This window comes from Scomber japonicus, chromosome 23, assembly GCF_027409825.1.
Source record: "Scomber japonicus isolate fScoJap1 chromosome 23, fScoJap1.pri, whole genome shotgun sequence".
Classification (NCBI taxonomy): domain Eukaryota; kingdom Metazoa; phylum Chordata; class Actinopteri; order Scombriformes; family Scombridae; genus Scomber; species Scomber japonicus.
This window is the reverse complement of record NC_070600.1, coordinates 18,705,767-18,729,901: the sequence shown is the minus strand read 5'-3', so window position 1 is coordinate 18,729,901 and position 24,135 is coordinate 18,705,767. Positions and strand designations below refer to the sequence as shown.

The 24,135-nt window shown below is 39.7% G+C and overlaps 2 protein-coding genes across 4 annotated transcripts in view; one reads left to right on the top strand and one right to left on the bottom strand.

Annotated features, from left to right (window-relative positions):
* The window catches only part of acss3 (acyl-CoA synthetase short chain family member 3), a 35,407-nt gene extending 25,181 nt beyond the window's left edge, over positions 1 to 10,226 (top strand). The window contains exons 10-16 of the mRNA XM_053313793.1: positions 6,419 to 6,514; positions 6,843 to 6,906; positions 8,268 to 8,349; positions 8,861 to 8,983; positions 9,084 to 9,183; positions 9,385 to 9,560; positions 10,096 to 10,226. Of these exons, the coding sequence (XP_053169768.1) occupies positions 6,419 to 6,514; positions 6,843 to 6,906; positions 8,268 to 8,349; positions 8,861 to 8,983; positions 9,084 to 9,183; positions 9,385 to 9,560; positions 10,096 to 10,167 (713 nt within the window). The 3' untranslated portion in view covers positions 10,168 to 10,226. The remainder of the gene's footprint in view (positions 1 to 6,418; positions 6,515 to 6,842; positions 6,907 to 8,267; positions 8,350 to 8,860; positions 8,984 to 9,083; positions 9,184 to 9,384; positions 9,561 to 10,095) is intronic.
* Positions 10,227 to 14,457: 4,231 nt separating this feature from the next.
* Positions 14,458 to 24,135, bottom strand: part of ppfia2 (PTPRF interacting protein alpha 2) — a 140,842-nt gene continuing 131,164 nt past the window's right edge. For 2 of the 3 annotated variants that reach the window (XM_053343940.1, XM_053343942.1), the window contains 10 exons: positions 23,903 to 23,984; positions 22,741 to 22,941; positions 19,710 to 19,772; positions 18,558 to 18,587; positions 18,251 to 18,426; positions 18,012 to 18,109; positions 17,739 to 17,914; positions 16,518 to 16,586; positions 16,101 to 16,254; positions 14,458 to 14,516 (listed from right to left, as the gene is read on the bottom strand). In XM_053343940.1, coding sequence (XP_053199915.1) covers positions 14,458 to 14,516; positions 16,101 to 16,254; positions 16,518 to 16,586; positions 17,739 to 17,914; positions 18,012 to 18,109; positions 18,251 to 18,426; positions 18,558 to 18,587; positions 19,710 to 19,772; positions 22,741 to 22,941; positions 23,903 to 23,984 — 1,108 coding nt within the window. The remainder of the gene's footprint in view (positions 14,517 to 16,100; positions 16,255 to 16,517; positions 16,587 to 17,738; positions 17,915 to 18,011; positions 18,110 to 18,250; positions 18,427 to 18,557; positions 18,588 to 19,709; positions 19,773 to 22,740; positions 22,942 to 23,902; positions 23,985 to 24,135) is intronic. The other variant, XM_053343941.1, reaches the window with a different exon arrangement.

Genomic DNA, 24,135 nt, shown 5'->3' with positions numbered 1-24,135 from the left:
TATATTCAATGTTTATTTTGCATACATTTGTCTTTGGTTTGCATGTGGAGAAATCTACTATTAAAAGGAGTACATTAAAACACATTTATATAAAACAAATAGAAGCTGTATTGAAAGGAGCACCAGGTACTCGATGGTGAGGGCTGAATCAGGGTTTTATAAATACATAGTAAGTGTTGTACTGTGATAGCAGGCTGGCTTTAAGAAGTGACTGTCCTTACTGATTTTTGTTCATTTTATTATTCAAGGATCGCACATTGTGTTTGTCTTTCACTACCTTTTTGTATGAGGTGGGTGTATTCTTGTGTTTTGTCTGAAGCAAGCTAAATTCAAACGTGTATAATAAATTATACATAAAAAAAACAATGAAATGTGAAAAAGAAATCAACTTAGTATTTCACAGTCTGGCCAAGCAGCTTGCAGTCTACTCTCTCTTCTCACACTCTCATCTTCCTCCGCCACATCGTCTTGTCAGATGACCTTGGGTTGACTATCTTGTTTAGCTGCTGACCGAGTTACCCCAGCAACCACACATCACCAGGACAACCACAAGCACCGCTGTGCATATGTATGATATACAGAAAGCATCCCCTTGGATATTTACGTCGGAGCTGTTGTTTACTGTACGACACATTAAGTGACAAGTGCTGCTGGTTTATGTGTTGTAGTGGATGCTGTAGGTAGGAGTTGACTTCAAGACCGACATTGAAGGAAAAAGTTTTGTTAATGTTTTTTATTTGTGCTGTGGAACCCAGTTAGTACAAGAATTTACCAACCTGTGTATGCAGTGGCATCCATCTGACACCTAATTCAAATGTTTATTGTGGCAGCTACATTCAAAACTGTGATCAGGACAGCCAATTAAATGGTGTTCTTCAAAGCAGACATAATTGTTTGACATTTTCTGTTGTATAGAAATGTGGCTTGTAGTCTAGTATTAAATTTGAAATGTGAAAACTCTGGATTGTGGATTTTAATCTTCAATCTTCTATTGACTGATCAGTTATATAAGACTGACTCACTGACTGAGTGATGAAGTTAGACTGTTCATCAGCTGAAGCTGGTCGAAGGCTGCTGAAGCTTCACACAGACAAGTATCCCAAAACGCATTTTGCACAAATCAACAGAGATGGCTGAGATCAAGCTGTTCTAATTTTTACTGTATTACTTAAAAAATGACTACACACAACATTACTACATTTTGTCAGGCAAGAAAGTAATAATTTAGATTTCCAATAAAGTGGTCAGTGTATCCAAATAGAGCCTATTTGGAAATTTGCTGCCATGTTTTCTGAGATGTTTCGGAGCTGATGGCCGAGTGAGACAAGCCCGTCATCTCAGCTCCTAACAGCCTGACTCCTGAGATGATTGGTTGATCAATGTCGGTCATCATGCTGGGAGAAAGTGATCTAATTGAACTAATCTGGGCAGCTATTTGTCTCCATAGCATTTTACTATATGATATAATTCCTTTGTAATTCCTTTCCTTGAAATCTAACAGTTGCTGCTGCCACATCAGTTTATCACCATATTTCAATAAATATCAATGTATTAAAAAAAACATATCAGTATATATTCCATTTATTTTAGACTGAATAACATCATTTAAAACCTCTCTCTCTACCAATGAGGGTTTGTGAGGAAAAAAAAGCTTGGAAATTTGTACCCCAAAGTCTGAACTAGCAAGTATGCAAGTCTGAACTTATGTACTACTACTTCTATCTACTAAAGCAGATAAATATCTAGAGGTTTTAAGAGCTTTTTTGCCTGCTGCAGCTTAAAACAAATCAATAAGAACAGTGAGACTGAACCAAAACGCCAAAGCCTGTGGGCTGTAACACTAAAAAGATGAACTTGAATGCTTTAAATCTCTGTAGAGCTGAAAGGAACTGCAGAGTAGAGTGTTAAATCTCGGTGGGGTTACCTCTTTGAGTGACCCCTTTTACTTTACACATATCCATTTGATGCATTATATATATAAAAAAAAATAGATTATTGCAGCGTGTTCACATCCATATTGGATGAACAATGTTGTGTTCAGCAGTTTTTGTGCTCCTTGTTCTCCAATTTTTGGAAAGTGTACAATATTACACTCTGAAATTAAAACTGAAGGTTGGCATTTTCAACCTCACGATGATTGATTGGTTTCGAATCCAGAGTAACAGAGTATTGAGCCAAAAACAACAAAAATGCACTATACTATACTTAACATCTGAATTTTGGTTTTCTTGTTTGAGTTCAGTGGTGAGTTTTTCCATTTGTTGTTTGAAAAGTTTTGGTGAACCAGACTTTTTTTTTTTTGGATAAGTTTTGCTGCTGCTGTTGATGAATGTGTTAAGTTTCTAGTATACTGTACCTGAGCTGTACCTTTGCCATTTTTCACATTGTCAGGAACAGAAGGGAAACGGGTGAGCTGGAGGTTTGCAGGTAGACATTTGTGAAAGATGGATAGCGAGGTACATCCATAACTTTGATACCCTCTTTTTATTTTAATTCTCTGAATCAGCGTTTTAGCATTTATTACAATCATTCAAATATATAGACGTAATAAGAGAGCTGCTTACTTTGTCCTTTCCAGGTTTTATATTCTGAAATCGGTCATTCCTGTCCTGTTACCCATCGGCCAATTCTGCCTGTCTTAATCGACCTTGTGTTTCAACCTGTATCGTTCTTTTCCCAGTGTGCAGGTCCTACAGAGAGAGTAGAAGAGCAGGGTTATATTGTTGAAGGAGGAGACGGATGCCTCTGTGGAGGGCTTGAAGAGCGGCAGAAAGAAAAGTGAATGCAGGACCAGAGAGCCAAGCTTTGTTTTCTCTGAACAGCAGTTTCCCTCCCAGCTACCAGTAATGAGCGCTGCTGCTCGATACCACCTTCTCAGCTGAAAAGAAGACACCATTTTGCCCATCCCACTCTTCCAACGTATCCCCCGACAACCCTTCCCCCCTCTTCAACACATTCATCACACTCAAAATGCATCTCACTGGCCAAGCTCATCTCCAAGAGGTCGAAGGAAGATTGATTTGTTTGTGTACAGAGTCAAAGAGGGCATGAGGGAGCGAGTCGAAGCAAAAGAAAAGGAAAAGACAAAGATGGGAGAAAGGGAAAACAGATAGCAAAGTGTGTGTCAGTCAGGCAAGCAAATAAACAACTGCACAACTGGAGTGTGTGTGTGTGTGTGTTTGCGTGTGTGTGTGAGATTGACCCCAGCCCACAGACTATGTTTTCACTCCTTCTCGCTCCCCTCTAGCGTACACTCATCTGGCTCAGGTTTTGCTGTTTTTATAATACAGCATATTTAGTCTCCTGCACAATGTGACCAGAATAGTAGCAGCAGAAGTATGTTGGCTGTTTCAGCTCTGGGAAGTTTTCATCCTGACCCTTAAATAGATGCAAATAAGATTGAAAACCCCATTGGATGTGAATTTGTCACTGTGGGAAGATTTTTATGGTTGATACTGTTCTGACTTATTCAAGTCACAAAACTGAGCAGAAGGGTATCATAGTGCTGAGTGTCGATAGTCATATTTCTACATTAATAGAGCTACTGTCTGCTTATTAAACTGCAGTGTTATGATCTATTGTGCCTTCATTTTGCAAGCTGAGGAAGGTACTTCAGGAGTTCTTGGGAAACAACATCTGAGTCAGCTCTTAGAAAGTGAGCTCTGTTTTTGTCAGCTCACCATTTTTCATGTAAATGTGAGGATAAAATACTTAAGTGATGCATCTAATTATCATTGAGGAATCTTTGCTTTGTAAAGGTTTGATTTTTATTCCCAAAGGCTGCACAACCAGTTCTCTTGATCTCCCTATATGGCATGTAAGATGTCAAGGTCCAATTATATTGTCTATTTTCATCTGGGGGTTTGTATATAATTGTTGAGCCTGAATTACTGCCAGCGAGTCCTGTCTCCTGCTGTAAACTGCTTGGTTTAAACACTCCACTCATGCTGAAACATTTCAGTGGTTGTGTCGTGCCTTAATCGACGTGCAATTCAGTTGAGTTGAATCCGTCCTTCAGGGTCAGAACAATATATTGGTTTGCCAATATTAGCTGCATAGTGGTGTAGTGGTTAGCACTGTCGCTCCACAGCAAAACGGTTCTGGGTTTGGACCCACCAACCGGCTGGGGCCTTGTGTTTGGAGTATGGCTGTTCTCCCTGTGCCTATGTGGGTTCCCTATAGGTACTCCAGCTCTCTCCCACAGACTGAAAACATGTAGGTTAGGTTCATTAGTAACTCTAAGTTGCTTGGAGGTGTGAACTTGAGTATGATTGGTTGTCTGCCTCTGTACTATGCTTTAGCCCTGTGATTGACTGGTGACCTGTTCAATGCCTTTCACCCAATGTCAGCTGAGATTGGCTCCAGCTCTGTGACCCTCAAGAGGATAAGCAGTAAAGAAAATGGATGGATGGATGGATGGATGCATAGACAATGTCATCCAGGTTCAATGATGCAATTTGATTATCACATACATATTCATTATGTAATTGTATGTTAATCTGTAATCAAATTTGATTAATTTTCCACAGAATAAAAGTCATAAAATACTGATGATCCCATTTTTATCCTTCAATCTCTAAGTTTTCTTACAAGCTGCACAATGTTTCCCCTTTGCTCTAGTGCCACTCAGATTATATGATGGTCATAATCGTTGGTGATGCAAGGATTACTGTGTTGCTACACACTTGATGGAGATGTGAAGGTTGTGATTGGTCAACAGGGGGTCTGTTATCACTCGTGACTCTGCTGTCTGACCAGGCGGGTAAGACTAAATACCCCCCCGAAGGCATAGAAATCATGTTGCTATCACTGGCAGTGAACCCTGCAGGGAGTGGCTAACATGCCACTGATGAATGAAGTGTATGTGGTTGCCAGTTGAGAGGCCATTGTGGGTGGGTAAAGTGTTCAACTCTGGAATATCTTTCCTTTCTGTTTTCATTTGATAAATTATTCCCCCTTCTCAACCAACAGCAACCTTCTGCCCCTTAACTGAAGCCTGCTGTGCTGAAGGTGGAGGCAGGTCTATAGCTCTGTTTGATTAGTAGAAGTCTGTATCGACTTCAGTCAATAGAACTGGTACCTCAGCTACCACACAAGGTGCTTGTGATGATTTTTTTACCTTGGTTCATGTTGCTGACCTCATAGTGTCCCGTAGTTCCCTAAAACCTTTCAGGTGTACATCATAGTATGAAGAATCTGTTGCTGCTTTTTTCCTGATGGATTCTGTTGGAATCTTTGGACTTCATTCATGTATTCCTGCTCTGTACCCCAAATTTGGACTCTGCATTCATCATATGCATGATATTACTCTGAACTCAACATTTTGTCCCTGCTGTTTTCCTTTCTCTTTTCCTTTCCTTTTGCGTATCACTATTTTATTGTCTGAGCCGGTATTGGCATAGTTGGCCTGCAAGCTGAGAAAGTTTTGCCATTGGCCTTTGCCCTCTCAGAAGACAACGCTCCTCTGCTATGAGGACTGCCAGTGACTGTATATTTTAAAATAATACAAGATCAAACCTGTTTACTCTCCTGCATGCATACATTTGCATATTAACATGCCACAACACTTGTGGTCACAATAACTCAAGAACAATACATGACAGAAACATCATATTTACACCACAAGCACTCCCTATAGAATAGGTGATCTGATTACCTTTTGGAACAGGTAGTGCATACATTTGCATATATATGAAGACAAATAGCAGCACATCAGGTATCTAAAATGCAGTTACATGTCTGTTCTTATGTTTAATTGAACAGCAGGTGAAGCCCTCACTCCTGTCTAGAAGAAAATAGCTCAAACCTCCAGGCAGATGATGCTGGAGGTTATTCTGCTTTGTTTGTCACCTGTTGTATGCCTGTGAAAAGAAAGAAGACATGAAAGACAGATGGAGCATACAGCTGCATATTTTGTTGTTGTATTTAGGCTGAAAAATCCCAAAACACACCAACTGAGTGTGTTTCTTCGCAGATTTTGTTAAAAAAAAATCAAAAACATGAAGAAGACATATTCTGATCTTGGATTGGTTGGATGCATGATAATCAAAAAACCAGACACAGAGCTGGATCGATTCTGTTGTACCTTCAGTAGGTGGGCTAGCAGGACTGACAGACTGGCTAGTCTTTGCTGAAAGTGGAGCACATTTGGATGGCAGAGTCGGGGAGAGCCCATAGGAGCTGTCATAGTTTTGATAATGTAGGTTAATGCTGCTCAGAGGCAACTCAGTACCACACAAACTCGTTTAAGCAGCCAACCATAACAAGCATATTTGAATAGAAAGAAGCCAAGACAGCTATGTGATTGTGTCAGAATTTAAGTGTCACTCTTGTATTTTGACTCAAACGTAATGGGTCTCCAATATGAATGACATATGAATGCTCATGAATCTTTATGTCTCTATGTATCTCTCATCAGAAACCGGCTCAGCCATCACCTCTACGTGTATCGGTCTGGGGAACTCACTCACGCCCCCTGCAGGCCAGGCTGGCAAACCTATTCCAGGTTACAATGGTAAGAGTTTCCATTCGATATTAGCTACACGACATCTTTCATTAAAGCTGAACACAAACCTAGCATCTGTTTGTATTAACTGACACACAAATGACATTCACATTATTTGCAATTCAATTTTGTGTAATTTTCATTCATGTTTTCCATTCAAATATGTTGCCCCTTTTGCCTTTAAACACAGATATTAATAAAGCAATATAAACATGAATAAAACTTAGCAGTTGCTTGTGATTCCCTTCTGAGCATTTACAATTTTTGCTCTTCCAGTTTGCCAGTGGGTGATACACAGTCTCTGAATATGAATTGCATGCTCTTCCCTTTCCACTAGTCACAGTGATCGATGATGACATGCAGGAGGTGAAGCCAAAAACCCTGGGAAATATTGTAGTGAGGTAAGCTGAGGGGGTTGTGTTCACAGCCGTGTAAGCAGCTTACTTATTGCTTTAGCTTTCCTCTGTCACTCAAACATGCACCCACATTAAAAATGTGACATAAAAGCGTTTTGCTCACACTGATGTATTAAAAATCCAATTTCAGTTCTTAATCTGAATAATTCACTGTTGGGCAGTGAACCTCGCTCCTTTTTGTTGCTGGGGTTGGAAAAAGGAAGAGTGTCTGTGTATGTACAGCAATGGAGCTTCTTGTGTGAAGTCAACCTAAGCCCTTTGTGCTGCCTTATCTCCAGGCCTGCTACCTATCTGTTATCACTCCCTAACTTCCCTGTTCTGTGTAACTGCTGGTATTGACTCAGCGCCAGCAAAAGGGGATTTCCAAGGAGTCTGCATGTACAGTGCATTCATGGATGACGACAGGTAGAGCTGTAAACAGACGGGAACAGCTGTGTTGCTCTAGTTTCTTCCAGTAAAATTGAACTGACTCATAAAGTCACATTCAGGTTTTACAAAGAGTGAAGTTGTTGGCAGAAGAAGAGCGTATTGTCTTAAAATGTTACAGCTCTTAAGCACCATAACTTTTAATGATATGTAAAATAAAATAAAACAAAAACCGTGGTTGGTGATTGAATTATGTTGGTTTTACTGTGTATGTGTATGTGTGTGTGTGTGTGTGTGTGTGTGTGTGTGTGTGTGTGTGTGTGTGTTGTTTGCATAGGAAGTGTCTAGCAGTTAAATCTCTTTATTCTTTTTTATCATTTTGGCTTGAGAAGCTTTTGAGGAGATGGTCTAAATTTTGCTGCAGTCATTGACACCCAGTGGGATTTTATTTGTTTGGTTTTTTTTGGCAAATGTATTGAACGTAATCCATTCAGAGGCATGTGTATGTCTTCAAACCTGGTAAATTGGGACCATCTTGGTCAAGAAGCTAGATGAGAAGGGGGGGATTACTTGTAGTCTCTAGATAAACAAAGACTGAGTGACCTAGCTGCCCCTTCTACCCTGTATGTGTGTGTGTGAGAGAGATAGAGTGAGAGAGTGAGACTATGTTTGCGTGCCAACATGCTCAATGTAGGGCAGGCAAGGTGAAGTCCAGCAGAGCCTGACTGTGTCTAGACTATCAGTGAAGTGTCATAAAAGAAATCTGTCATCTGCACACACACTCTTATGGTTTTATTGAGTGAAATCTGCCCATTATACTCATATCTTTTTATGTATACAAACAGTATTACCTATAAATTTTCACTTATTATTTTTAAGGCTATAGCAAGATTGAATTTAGAGCGTTAACAAGTCATTTTGGGATGAAACTTTTTATGTACTAAAATATACTGAATTAAATGTGTATCTTTATCCTTCAGACTACCTTTACCACCTGGTGCAGCATTGTCTCTGTGGCAGAACAAGGATCTGTTCAAAGAGCTCTACTTCACTAAATTCTCAGTAAGTTGCCTCCTAATTTTTCTAAGTGTTGAAATAAGTTGTGCAGTAAAAAAAGAAAGGCTGATTCATGAACATAAAGTAGTTTAGGAAAACTTGAAGTTTCTCCAATCAGACCTATATATTTATTTTAAGTTTCACTCAATTCTGCCTTTATGGTACTGGTAGCATAGGAAGTAGTGGGTAAGTATGTGGTAAAAGGTGGCCCTCTAGTGTTGAAATTTGCCATTGCAGAAACACATGGCTCAGTAGCAGCGAGAGATTTGAATAACATAGACTTGAGAGTATTGGGCATTTGTGGTTTCTTATTGTCTTAAATTCAATGCAAATCAATTCACATTCAATATTTCAGATTCTGGTGGAGGAATTCCACCAGAATCTGAGACCAATGAGAGGTTTATGCTGAATCTCCTTGTGAGGGTACTTCAGATGAGTGAAGTACCCTCTTATGACCTGCAGTTATCATCATGAGGTCACATTACACCAACTCATCTCCCTCCTGTTTCACTATCAGGGTTACTATGACACCATGGATGCAGGTTTTGTGGATGAGGAGGGCTTCCTTTACATCATGTCCAGGTCTGACGATGTCATCAATGTGGCAGGGCACAGGCTGTCTGCTGGAGCTTTGGAGGAGGTACGAGAAAAATGAAAGAGGAAGTGAGATGAAGTCTTCCTTGTTGTAGTACCATGTGTGTATATATGTGTGTTTGTATGTATATGTGTGTGTTTTGCAGTCAGTGCTGCAGCACCCTGCAGTGGGGGACTGTGCTGTAGTGGGTCTAGAGGACACTCTGAAGGGTCACGTTCCCTTGGCCTTATGTGTACTCAAAAATGGTGAGACATGACAAATGTAGAGCATAACATCAGTGCTTTTATCATGTTCTTTTTTTAAATACACCTATATAGAGAAACTATGTCATCAGTTTTACCATATAAAGTAAGGTAAGTTACTCATATGTTCGTCAGCACATAATTCAATTACAGGTGTCATTAAAGCTAAATGTGTTTGCTTTTATCTTTCCCTGTGTGTCTCAGGTGTCCAGAAAAGTCAAGAGGAGATCATAAATGAGGTGGTAAAGCTTGTGAGAGACACAATTGGGCCTGTTGCTGCCTTTAGGAAGGTGCTTTTTGTCCGTGGGCTGCCCAAGACCCGCTCTGGCAAGATCCCTCGCTCCTCTTTAGCCAACTTGGTCAACGGCAAGCCTTACAAGGTACGGCATGACTCTCTGGGAAATATTTAGTACATTATTTCCATCATTGCTAATTGTTTTAAAAAGTGTGTGCTGCCGAAGGGAAATATTATTTGCACTTGTTTATTTTTGTCCCATGTGCAAAGATTTACAGCCGCTCAGGAGACAGTAAAGCTCATTTTGCAATTCAGAATTAGAGTAATGATGCTGTATTAGCAGCCTTGCACTCATTAAGTATAAGTGAGGGCTCATTTGGGGTTTATGTCTTTATAGTTATGATTATATAGTTTTCTGCTGATCAGGTGCTAACAGCCCCATGAAAGAAGTACCTGAGGAAACATTACTTGTAATTGTAACGGTTCTGTTTACCTATGTAAATACAAGGTTTCCATGGATACAAATAAGTCAACATTTAAGAATGTATTTGCATTTAACCACATTTGAAGGTATTGCTTTAATTAGATATTAATTATCTCTTATCTTATTACTTTTAGATTTGTAACCCTAACCCATTCATAGTACAATCACAAATTACCTTATTTTCCTCCCCCAAAAGATCACTCCAACCATAGAGGACCCCAGTGTGTTCAAGGACATAGAAGAAACTCTTAGACCTGGCCGAGCCTGAATTCAGCTGTGGGATGACAGAAAACTGAGGTTGGATCAATTTGGGTTTCACAAAGTCACTCCATTAGCAGGAAGTGTGCACGGGTGTTCACGCCACTTACAAGCTGCTGCAACTGTGAACCTGATAGATTAAAATGAATAATGTGTTGGTCTAGCTGAAAGTAGACGTATCTTCACCAACATTACATTTAACCCTCTCATCCCTTCTGCCCCTTGTAGCTGGGCTGATGTTTCCATTTGTAGTATTTGTAAGCAAATCAACACTTATCTGAATGTAACCTGAAGAATAATGCTTTGTACATTCATAATTCATGTATGAAAGTAAGGTACGACTACTTTTTAATAAAATAATATGAAATATGAAATAAGACTCATTCACTGACAGTAGTTTTTTTTTATTGACAATGAAAATTTGTTTGCTCACCACTTAGTTTTGACCAAAGTACAAGAAGTAATAAATTAAAAAATGGACACAAAATAAAATGATTCATTGTTCGTGCAAATTGAAGATGTAAAAACAAATGAAAAGCGTAAGACTTGTTTGAGTCACCCATCAGAAATAACTAAAAGACAGATAACAGGGCTATACAATAGTTTACCCTGGAAACTGACAGAAACAAAGAGTTAACAGTTACACCAATGTAAGTCACAGCAAGCAACAGGTTTTTGTCATTAAGTCACCTCACTTCAACATGGTCATATACACTCTATGCACACTATGAGCTAAAGCGGTCTGTCTTTCAGTTATTTCATCTGTTCTGTTAACGTAGTGTTTGAAGGGTGGGGGGAGAAGGCCAGCTCGGCTGAGTGTGTGTGTAGTTGTCCTTTTGTGTTAATGTATCGCCTGACAAAACATACAGTACAGCAAGTGACAGTTTCTACCACTGACGTCCTGCTTCTTTGTTCTCTGAGAGGAAGTTTTGTGCAACTTCGGAGAGCAACGACGTCTTTTTGTTTTGTCCTTGGCTACTTAAAGAGTCCGTTGAGTTGATGCGGTTGTATCAAAGTGCTTGTCGTGTGTTTCCAGTGCGTCGACGTGTTCTCTTAAAATGCTCTTTTTTTAAATTTTTATGCCAGCAAGTTCATAAGAAAGGACGATGAAGTTTGTTGGTGCCAGAAATGGGGCTCGAAGTGGTTGTTTCAAACCACTAGAGGGCAGGGTTTCACACATCCAGAGTCTCTTCCTCACTATGGTGCAGCACAGGTTCATCATCATACAGTAATCATCAGCACAATGAAAAAATAAAACCATATGTACAAAATGATCTAAGGGGGGGAGGGGGGCGTGGCTAATATGGAGACAGTTTAAAGAGCAGCATATATTAATCTATGGTCCACTAAATGAGGTGGCAGGGACATTTTTTGCACAAACTCTGAATATCTTTTTATACATAGATGTGTGTATATATTAAAAAAATGGCATATTTATATTAATTTACAGATAACCTACACATCTCCTGTAGAAGAAATACACAGTACGTTATGCTTCGACAAGTTACTGTACATGTAAAAGGTAGAAATGGTGACAACGGGGTAGCCTGCAGGACAGTTTAGCACCGGCATCTGGTGCCCACATTTTAGGGGTGGATGGTCGTGGGACGGAAGGGGGTCAGAGAGGAGAGCAGGGCTTCTTGGCAGTGCGTGTTGTCAGAATGGTTTGTTCCTCGGCAGGTTGGCCCGTCCAGCAGCTCCCCCTAGTTAGTCTCCATTCAAAACTGTAACTAAAGGGAGACAGAGTGAGCAGGTTTTAAGAAGAGGTCTGAAATGCTTAGAGTTGTTGGAGCTATAACATAATGTTATAACATGCAAAAAAAAAAAATCTAATATGACTCCGGATTGGGTCCATTTAGTACCATGCTGGTTGCTGCTCATCAAATCGTATAGCTGGGGAAGTAATTATTGAAATTTATAGGTGTGGGTTTAGTCAGACAATCCTATTTTTGACATTAAAGCCTTATTAGCTGTCTAAACCACATACACTTCAGTTTTAAGGTAGCTTTTTACACAGGCTCCATTATTATTCCCATTTCTCTTGGCTTTGTGTGACATATGCCTCAAATCTATTTTCTTTCAAGTTAGCAGCATAACTATAGTAATGGTGTATTGGGTCGATCTCTGCTGCTATGGGTCTAGTTCAGACAAAGGATGCTCACTCCCTCATTTACTAGTCTCTTTATAATAGATACTCAATAGTTTACTGTATAGTGAGCAATAAATTGAGATTTTGGGCATACATTAATCAGTTCTCTATCATAACTGGTGGGTTTGTCTCATTCAACTGTAAATCAGGCATTTATAAAGAGCATAGACAATACTTTTTCATTCCACTGTGGGAATTTACACTGACACTAAATACTGAATATTTCACTTAAAAATGAGGGAGAAAGTTGCCATGGTGTTGGGATTTTGCCTCTATGCAAGTATCGTACTGCATATATTCATTTGTGGTGGTTCCTGCTTAGAGAATATAAATACTGAAGGGAGCAAAGGGTAATACAGTCCTGCTGCAAATAATTTAGTAGTTTTTTTCTGTTTTCCTGTGCACAAGAATTCAACTATTTGCACCCTGAACTTTGCACTGTATTCTGTCTTTTTGCTGTGTGGGAGTACTTATAAAAACAAGCTGATGAAAGCATTAGAAACACAGCCTGCAGGGTTCTCAGCGGGATGAGCAAATACTTTTGAAACAAAAAAACTATGATTATGGAGATGAAACTCACATAAACTTTCCTCCACTGAATCAACCCCTCCTCTTTTTTTCTTTTTTTTTAGTTGAAGCCAACCATTATTTCTCCCCTTGGCGATTTTTAATGTATTTTTTTTCTAACATTCCTGTCTCATTTGTCACCCTGCACTCCCAGTATTAGAGCATTATTATCTGTATACTGTGCTTCTTACCTTATCACACTCTCGAGGCTTGTAAGGATTTTGGTTTAGGATTATGGAGTTTTCTCACCTGATGTACCGACTGCAGGCAGATGCTCAAACCAGCAAATATAAATGGTACTGATGACAGTCTCCCTACTTTCTGTGTGACTTTAAATGGTTTAAATTATTATGATGATGATACTGTAGAAGTGGTTTGAAGAAATTTGTGAAAGTTGACCTCTGGAGTAACATACAGGTGATGATGAAATGACTGAAATGACTTATTTTGTGTATTTAAACTACTTTTACTGAGTCACACTTTTTTTTTCTTCTTATATCCAAGCAGCATCATTCTCAGATTCTCACCTGGATGTTCATGTTGGATTAAAACTGAGATTTTTTAGATAGAGGATGAATCATCATTTCCCAATCCCCCAATGTCTACTTCAACTATATACTTTGCTTCAATCTGAGAAACAGTCTCATTTTACAGAAGCACATTTTGAGATAAAACTCTGAAGGTAATCCCAAAAAGTCTGCACAGATCATCACCTTCTAACTTGTTTAATGCTTTAATTACATCTATGTTTTGATTGTTTGCTCCTTATGAAGAATTTAGAAACAACTGATAATGTATCGTTGAAGATCACATCACTGGAATTTGTCATTTGGCTTTAGGTGTAAATGCAGTTTATGTTTTGAGCTGCAGGAAAAGCTCATTGCCTCGGTTTATCACAAAAAAAGTCTCCTCGATGTCTCATCTATCTGGGCTCTTCATGCTAAACAATACATCCAAGGCATCTGGTTGTCACTTCAATTGTGAGGGAATTTCACTACAATACAATACAGATGTAAAGAGACCTTTTTTTTGTTCAGGTGGCGTATCAAATCAAAGCAAATCCTTATGAGAAATGACACTTTCACTGCACCAAAGAAGACAGTTGTAAAGAAAACTAGGGCACTTTGTAATAATAGAAAGTCTGGATAACTTTCCCGCCTATTTTTAGGAGACTATCATAATCATGTAAAGGAACTTTAACTAATCTCTGTGTAACATACTGCACCCCTCTTGTATTTAAAGTAGATTTCTGAAGCTTAAATCGTGACTGACTCATCTTTTCTTGGACAGACATAAGAAGAGGAAACATCAGTGAGAGACTGTGGCTCGCTGCTAGCCTTGCAGTTTCCAAGAACCTTATCACAGCTACCTGGCAAAAAACACAGCAGAGGCTCGCTAAGCCGACAAGACAAACATGCTTATCTTGGGAAATAATTCGTCCTCGTGTCTTTAATTCAGTATTCTTTTTTTTTTTTTTTTTTTTTTTTTTTTTTTTAATGCTTCTGAGGAAATCTGTGTATTTGACAGAGCGAGAGTCTGTGTGTTACATACAGCGTACAGTTTAAGGTCCCTCTCTTCCTCCTCTCAGCAGGAATAGGTTCTCACCGTGGAGCTGTCCAGCCGCTGCACCGCAGAGGGTCCAACTGTAGGGGGAGACAGTGCAAAAAGAATATGAATATTCAGGCTTCATGTGTATCAGATGGACCCAGAGTGAGAAGAAGAACATTCCTCCACTTGGTCACCACCCCAAACAAGTGCCACAAGATTTAGATGCCCTCAACAGTATGAGTGAGATCACAGGCAAAACACTTCCCTCACACAACTTTGTATTGTCACCCTCAGAAGAAAAAAAAGCCATGGATCACGCACTCAAAGGAAGTTTTAATTTTGAGTGGATAACATTAGCAACGGGATTTGTTGTACTGTGGATGTCACAGACCAGGGAGCACAGAGAAAAGAGACAGAGGGACACAGAGAAGAGGCTGCTTCACTGGGAACACCTTGTTAGAGGAGAACACTGGCTAAACTCAGTGCAGTCTGATGATTTCCAGGCATGTATCACAACTTGTGTGCTGCTATTTGTCAAGACACAGTTGCCAATACACTCTGCATCACTTCAAAGGATAATTCCAGTTTATAACAACGTGGGTCTCATTTTTATTGCATCTGCCATCATTCCTGTTGGTACTATTACATTTAATGCACAATAAATGTAATGTCCAAGATCTGGGAACCCAGTAAAATTGCTAAAAAATCTGTCTTATAATACTAAAGATTGGAAACAAATGAAATAAGTGAACATCTACCAATTTCCAAATGAAGTGGTTTAGACCATTTGGTTCTTGCCACATAGCGATGTTGCAGTGTTCTCAGATCTCAGCAGATTCTCCCCACAGCATAATAAAGCAGAATTATCCTTAAATGAAAGACTGTATCAACCAATGTCCTCTTAACAGCAGAGGGATGAGAAATGACACAAACTGTCAAGACTGAGTTATTAAAGCATCCAAGACATACGGTTTATCTCTGAAAATGGACATAGCAGCACTCTACCATCTTTTGTTTAGCCGTTTAATTACTGTAACTTCAAGGGTTACACCAGCAAGCATGGGTCCTAATCCATAACTTGACTCTCCAGCTGTTACCACCAGGGTGAGTAAACAACTATTTTGCAACTCTGCAAAACACCACCCTTGGAGTTGGATATTAGATCAGATATTGAAGTGTAAGAGAGAAACGAGAGAGAGAAAAAGCGCAGGTGAGAGACCACAAAGAAAAGGAGAATTACAGCAGGACAGTGGTTGCCAAAGACCATGTGAAGAGGAGGGAGTATATGTATAACCATAATACACGCAGGGCCAACAAGCCCAAAAACCTTCAGACAGGCATAGCTGACCTTGAAACCAATCCAAATACATGTCGTCAGGACTGTCATCCAGCGCCTCATAGAGGACTGCAGAACAGCCGTCACAGAGTCAGAAAGAACAAGAGACATGTCAGAAGGCTCCTCACAAATAGCAACAGCAGCAGCTCCTGTGCTCAGGTGAAGCGCTTTGTTCTACATGTGCAACAGGTTCAGGATTTAACCTTTGTTTTTTGTTTTTTTTGCTGCGTTTTAAAGCCACACTGCAGAAAACATCCAGATTGAACATGTGATATATGACAGGAACAAGCCTTGAAATCTTTGAGGGAAATCTGTGAAATAAGGTGCAGTAGCAGGCACTTACCCTCAGGGGGCAGTCTTCGGGAGTGACCAGACGCAGTGAGACGGAATCCAGCAGGGAGAGTCTCTGCTGATCCGGGCATCATACTGATACCGTGCACGTCCCGGGGTGGGAACTGCCTCCTCCACGATGGACCTCTGAAGTCTTTGTCATCACACTGGAGGAGAGATCATTTTTTAAATCTAATTTCTAATCATGAAAAGGTACTAACAGTAGTTCATAAATGCAGTAGATCATTTTTTAAAAGGGTAACATGAACATTTGGCTTTTCTTTCAAAATGTCATGTCATGTAATGTCTTTCAAAATATTAACAATGTTAATAAAAGTGTAATTTTTGTACATGCTGAAATGACAGGCTTCATTTGTGATGGTATTTGACCTTACAGAGTTCATTCTTGTGGCTGATAGTTGCTGCTCACCTCATCCAGTCTCCTGTCAGTGCCCAGCGCCAGCAAATTATTATACTCTCGCTCCAGAATCTGACGTGCCTGAAGGGAAGAAAAAATAAACACAACACATTTAGATTTTCACAAGGCCGGCTATTTTTAGCAACATGGTAACAGAGGCAGCTGACACGTTACGTTATTTGCGCTGCATATCCATTTTACCCGAGTATAGATGAGATTCACAAGGCAACCTGCCAGAGTGACAGTTGGCAAATCTGCATGTTCTGATTTAGATTCGACCAGCTTTGAAGGCCGATACCAACAAATCTCTATTTTTGGACTGAAGCTGGTGACAGATGATATATCAATCAGCACCTTTAAATTTAGCTATATCATTGCCAAAAAGAGAAAAAAACTAAATATATTAAAAAGCCTAATTGTTTCTCTTCCAATGAGGCTTTTCCATACAGAATATGGAAAAGCTACTAAGTGGTATTCTGAACATCTGATTCAGGAAAATGCTCTTACTGCATATCAGACATTGTTCACAAATCGGATTTAACCAAGTTCAAATACAAAACGATTCCTTGCAGTCTGCATACACCAGTGGGTACCTCTGTAACCTATGTATATGGAAAGATTGCGGAAAAGCTCAGCTAATTTGAAAAAATAGAAATTAACCTACTTTTGTTTTAAAAAGTAAAGTAATATGATTACTTTTCCCAAAGTAATCTAATTACTTGTAATCTGATTACTTTACATCATCATCATCACATACTTTTAACAAAGTTGTGAAAAAATACTGAGAACTCTATTCAATCTTAGTTATTATTCATGTAACTGCAAAAAAGTTCATAGAATTATGTGTAAACGACGTGTGGAGTTTTTTAGGGTTTTATTTTTGTTTGCGCCGATGAACTTCCGCCTGACACTTCTGACAAGGATTGGCAATATATGAGCAGCGATTCCGGCAAGGATTGGCAAGGATTGGATATATGGCGACGCTCTTGTCTGCCATCTTTACCATAGACATATATACATATATATGTCTATGATCTTTACTGCAGCAAGGTACTCGCGTATCCTCAAAAAAAAAAACGTAATTTCTGGTATTCTACGTCACTTCCGTCAAGCCAGAGGCTTTTGTCACGTCAGGGGCTTCTGCTCCGGGGCTGCAGCTGGATAGTATTGACTGAGGAGGATGTAATGATAATAATGTATAATAATGAATGAGTGTTGGTGTAGCTGCAGCACCTGAGTGTTTTGGTTGGGGATTTGGAGGAGCAGCGCCAGGCTGCTGTAGTCAAAGTTATCATCCAGAGCGACCAAGGCTCCGTGCACCCCGCTCTCCAGCAGGATGTTGGCATAGTCCCGCAGGCCTATACTCTGCACCCAACGGATGACCCTCTCATTACTCCACACCAGAACGTCTGCAGACACAAGTACAGACATCTCATCTTAAAATCTCAAATCTCTTTTTATTCATCTGTAACATCTGTTCATTATATTTTATTTGGGTACACTTGCCTCTCATTTCATGCTGGCTTTGCTCTCTGCGTCGCTCCAGTTCCTTTCTGTCATAGTTGAGCTTCTTCAGACACATGATCCCATACTGTAAACTTGTTCTGGGGTCAGAAAATCACATGTGCACAATCACATGGTGGGAAAAACTTGTGTGTATATTCCATCCACAACAGGAAAAATTATAAGTGATCATGAAATACTGTAATAATATACTGTAATATCCCCATGAGGCACCCCAGTACCTGTGGAAGCTGTCTACCATCTTGAGGTGCACCCTCAGGTCCTTCTTTGTAAGGTGGTCCAGCATGCGGGCATCCACCAGGCACTCCATGAAGTAGCTGCGGTACTGAGGTAGTCCTAGACTGGGCAGCCACTCGTTCCCTATCCACTCATGGTTCATGTCGCCATAAGCTAGAGTCTGAGAAAATACAGGTCAACTCAGAACACTGTTAACTACTGGATACATTTTCATATTGGCTGTGTGTTTGAATCTGTAATAAATAATCTTAAATCGACATGAGGAAGAAATAACAACAAGGTTAGTCTTACCTGCGCCCAGCTCCCCTCTTCAGAGTCTGACTTCTGATTAAAAGAGAAGAAAAAGAAAAGACTTGTGAGAGAAAGAAAGGACCATCTTATTGTTCTCTATCAAACCCTGCAATTGTGTTCAAACTCTCTCTCAAAATGCAATATTCACAACAATCCTTGAAAATCAATGTAAAACTAATCTCTCACAATCCAAATTAAACAAAAGAAAATACCTTTGACTTTAAAAGAAATTCTGCATTCGGGATCTATGTAAACAAAGGAAATACCAGATAATTTAAACAGCAGCTGTTTCTTTGCTATTTTCACAATCATAGGTGTCAAAAATGGGTCTTGCAAAATGTTTTTCCAAAGTTTTGGTATAGTGTCCCTGCATCGAAGATGAAGGAAGAATGACGATCTTTCCAACATTTTGAGGAACCTTTTGAACTGACAGCAAGCAGCCTCCAAAAAGTCATAGAATGGGGCAATATTTATAATAGTTATGTATTTTAATAGGTTTGTTTTTTTTAAACTAGTATTTAAGTAGTAAGATGTAACATGTTCTGGTTACCTAATAATTATTAGCTTTATTATATTATGAAAAAACTGTCTACCTCAATACCACAATACCCACCCACAGCCTAGAACAGCCTGACAATGATGTTGACATTCATATAACACTGCACATCAGATCTCCTTTCTGTATTTCTGTACAAGATATGAGTTGTTTTTTGTGCCTTAATAAACCCCACATTTCATATGCAGCTTCTTCAGTCTTGCTCATCGATGTGCAAACATGATGCTGGAATGCAAAATGCAATAATATAACTTTAAGAAGTGGAGTGTGGCATGTTTTTGTGTGGTGCATGACTGACAGAACAATAGGGAATGCATCTGTGATTCATGCTTCCTTTTTATAGCTTTCAAAGCAGCATATTTGCTATATGTCACAGAGGCCCCTCCATCTAAAATCCAGTTTAAAATTAGTATTGACTAAGAGGTTCATAGACCAGGGAGTGGGTTAATGGACGCATGCTTTCTCCTTCTCCATCAGTCACTTCTGTCACCACTGTGATGTCTCCTAATTTCATCCCTCCGAAATCCACTACACACAGACACACATGACTGACAGAGAAAGAAAAGGGTGACGGTAAAGGACACAAGAGGACTGACCGCTTTGGAAGGGGCTGCCATGGTCTCCATCTCCTCATGGGTCACCCATACATTGCCTGACGCCTACAAGGGCAGAGCCCAAGAGACAGAGCAGCAGCAGGGTTGGTAGTAGAGGTCCGGTAGGAGGGGCAAGCAGTGTTAAAGAAGAAGAGCAGCACCACTGTAAGCCAATAGTGTTATAGCATCACAGTCAGATGATGAACTGGCCCTGAACCCGCCAGGGGTCAAAGGGCATATGCAGAGGACAAAAAACACAACACAGCACAGAAACAACATCCCAATTCCACATACATGTACAGATAACACAATTAACATAAAGACAGTTGCCATGCACAACAATGAAGACAGAATAAATTAGTACCATTAACACCAACAGACACAAACCCCCCCACAATACTCATCCCTCTCCACCCATCATCTACCAGTCGATTCACTCTAATGACAAAAAAGACTAATCTCTAGTGTTGTTTAACCATGCAGATCATCGCAGCTATCGATTATTTTCTCCATTGATTGATAGGCCACAATTTTGAAATAACGAAAAAGAAATCATACTATATATTTAGTACTGTATAAAACAAAGGAAAGCAGCAAATTCTGATACAAAAAGCTGGAATCAGAGGATATTTTACATTTTGAATAATGACTCAAACTATTAATTGATTATTAAAATAATATATTCTGCATCCATCAACTAACCGATTTACTAACTGATCAGTTCTGGATCAGTGTCCCCATCACACTGGATAATCTACAACATGCTGTCAGCAGTTTTTTATCAGACTGGTAGTTTATATGAAAACTGTTGACAGTGATAAATATCTAAGGTGGAAATCTGAAGACTTATATCTACTGAACTGTCTGTGTTGCAGAAAAAGGCTTTTATGTAATTTGGGTGAACCGACTTTGAGTGCTTATTCCACCATAACTGTTGTCCATTTTGATGTGTCAGTAGCAGCAGTGATTGTTCTGCAGTCACAGCAGCAGGCCAAGCTGTCATGACCCAGATAAGAACAGTCAAAGACGCACCCACAAGCAATTTAAAAGTGGTCTGTGTTAAAAGGCAAGAGACTCCCAACAGTGGACCACTCCTTCCAGTTCCTAATAGCGGAGGTAAAAATGGCCGATGTGTTCCCCTCTCTCAATTTTCTGCTCGACATACACGTCGCACCGTATTTACAAGGTCAATTAACCCCCCTCTGTTGAGTGTGTGGGTTTTTTTTTTTTTTAAGTGTGACAACAGGCAGGAGCCTCGTCACAGTTGGGGGAGTTTGTGATTGGACGTGTAATGAAAGTTTCATGAGGTGTGGAAGTAGAGCTAAGTAGTTGACAAGAGAGTGAGGCAAAGGGGGGGGAAACAGGGAAAGGGAGAGGGTAAAGTATTACATTACAAGAAGAGAGAGGACAGAAAAAGTGCAAGTGTTAAATAAGACTGCTGCATGCATACTAGCTGTGTAAGGCCTAAAAAACCTTTATGAGTGTATTCAGCAGGTTTTATATAAGAGTGCACAACTTTTGACATCTGTATGATATATGGTGTAGATTGTGTGTGTGTGTGTGTGTGTACCTTCAGTGTGCAGCATATTAGTCTTTGCTCTGCAGTATGAACAGTCACTATCATTACATTTTACTCCTATGTTACTTTTATGCACATACTAGTTTTTCATGTGTTTATACTTTTGTCTTGTACATCCCTTGTGTGAATGTGAAGGAATGGAGGAGTTTTAGGAGGAGCAGGAACTGTGTGGTATAACCTTCAACTTTTAGTTCCTGCTGGCAGATTGACAGACAGACAGGAAGAACTCCTTCTATGAAGAGACTGATAAGAGATGGACAAAAGGACCAACTGTGTACAACTTACGAACTGCCAAGGTGTGACAAGGTCTAACATCCTGTGGAGGCTACGACTATAAAATCTGAGTGTTTGCCTTCACTCCGAGTCTCTCTCTGACTGATCCAGACTCAGAGTCCTGAATACATGCATGTGTTATTAGGGAATAAAGCTCTAAAAGACAATCCCCTCTTTGAAATCCATCTCTATGATAGAAATTTCCATGACATTAAGAAACAGCAGAGTCCTTAGAGACCATATGCTATGACAGCAGGGAGCTATAAAAGCAACTGTGGTGTAGAATAACTGGAAAGCTAAATTACAGTACACACTGGAGCAATCTCTTAAAAAGCAGCCATTACTGACTCCCTGTGTAATATTCACTGAAGTTATCACAAGCTGTATGATTGAAAATTGGTCAGATGTAAAAAAAAAACAAAAAAACAAAAAACCCAAATGACAAATTTGCTACGCATGGTCGTGATTTCATCGTAACTGCTCCATTTGCTTGTTGTCACCCACCTACACATGTGTCACCCATGTGTGGAGGCGTTGCGCATGTAAGCAGAGAGGGACATTCAGTCATACAAACATTTGTCAGAGCCACTCTGGAGGCAGAAATCATGTGATTACTTTGTTAACACAACCCGTTTTTATGGCCAAATAACAAATTAGCATAAAGAATGGAAACAGTCAGCTTTAGATTTTCTGGTAGGTGGATTTTGTTGCCTTTGGATAGAGCCAGACAAGCCTTTTCCCTCAAATTAACACATTAATAACAACCTGTAAAACCACAAATTGTTGCTGTCCCACTTTTCTCTCCGTACAGATTAAACAAACAGGATATATCATGTTAACTAGTGAGCATTAAAAGAAGCTGGTAGGTGGATTTTATTACTGGATTTTATTTCAAAACTGAGCCAGCTGTTTTCCTGTTTCCAGTCTTTATTCTAAGCACAATTGACTGGCTGCTGGCTCTAGCTTCATAATGCTATTCTCATCCAACTCATGCCAGTGACGTAAATAAGCATATTTCCTTTAACTGTTGTTTTAAGTATTCAAATTTTAACCCTAGTTTCTTCTTTTTTCCATTTCAACCTTGAAAAATATTGTTTAAGTACTTCTTCCTCCAGATCAGCTCTGTCTTACAAACAAAATTCCAGTCCACGTCCATGTCCCTGTATTTCCTGTGTGACTCACGGTTCTGGAGGTTGGCGGGGCAGAGGGGCTGGTGAGGGAGACCATCTCCTGGATGGCCAAGCGAAGTTTGAGCCGGTGAAGAGGGTTACTGATACCGATCTCCCTCTGGATCTCAGTGTCAGATAGGGCTGACATTATGGCTCCACTCTTCACGTTGGCACGGCACGCTGCCACGTACCAGGCCGGCATTCCCAACCACAGCTTAACCACACAGAGAGAGAGAGGAGACAAAGTAACACAGGTGAGCTTGGTTGAGATTGAAGCTACAGTGTGACAGATAAAGCAGCTCAATTTTTAATTCTGGGTTTTTTGCAAGAATATCACATTTGAATTGGTTCAATCATATATTTACTGTATGAAAAATCAATACAATAGTTATACAGAACAAACCCCTAACCTAACCTAAGTATTATGAACCAGATTTAGACTTAACCCCCATACAAATATCACTTGTTTTAAATTCATAGTCATTTCCTGCTTCTTTGTTATCACCCTGAGTTTCAGCCCAGTTTTGTCCCTTGATTGTCTACATGCTGTTTCACAGGATTATCCATCGTGCCAAGAGTACAATTTGGCAAGATACACTGAACACTTAAAATGAAGTCTAACAGTATGTAATGTTAGCACAAAATTATGCCCACCAGCAACTCAAAATTAGCATCAACTGGAAAATTGTATTTGGTGGGGTCATGAGTTAGCTGGTGGTTGTAGTTACTCTACTAAACATTGGGGGGCAGCAGTGTTTCTATATTTTTTGTCCTTTTCCTACTTTTGATGGGTAAAACCCCTTAAAAATGGTGCAACAACCATAACAACCAACCTTTGATTTCCACCTTTAAATACCTTCATTTGCTTATACAGGGGGAAACTCAGGGATAGTTTTCATGGGTTTGACCTAGTTTAATTTTTAAGACCTTTAAAGTTTAAGATTTGTTTCATGGTGGTAAGAACAATATCATTCAATTCCTAGAAAACATCACATGGCATGGCGTGGTTAACCTGATGTTTATGAGGCTGTACTGTCAGTTGAGTAAAGCTCTAAAGTCATTTAAAGGTACTTGCACAGTGTAACAGTGTGAAAAAAATCTAATTATATCGATATTTTAACCCAGATGTTGCAGATGTTGATGTAAAAGTCTTCGTAAAGACAGTGACCGCTTACCTCCAGCCAGGCTACAACCGTGGGGCCGTCCCATTGAGCGAAAGGTAAACCCTTTCTCCTGGCTTCCTCCAATAGTTCATGTCTGAAGGCAGGGACAGAGGAGATACTGGGTGAGTGCATGTACTTATAAATTATAATAAAAAGACACATTTGCTCTCTTTGATATCACACCACACCCTCTGAAACTCTCACAATGCTTTTTCACAAATACCTGCAGTAACGGTTTTGCCAGT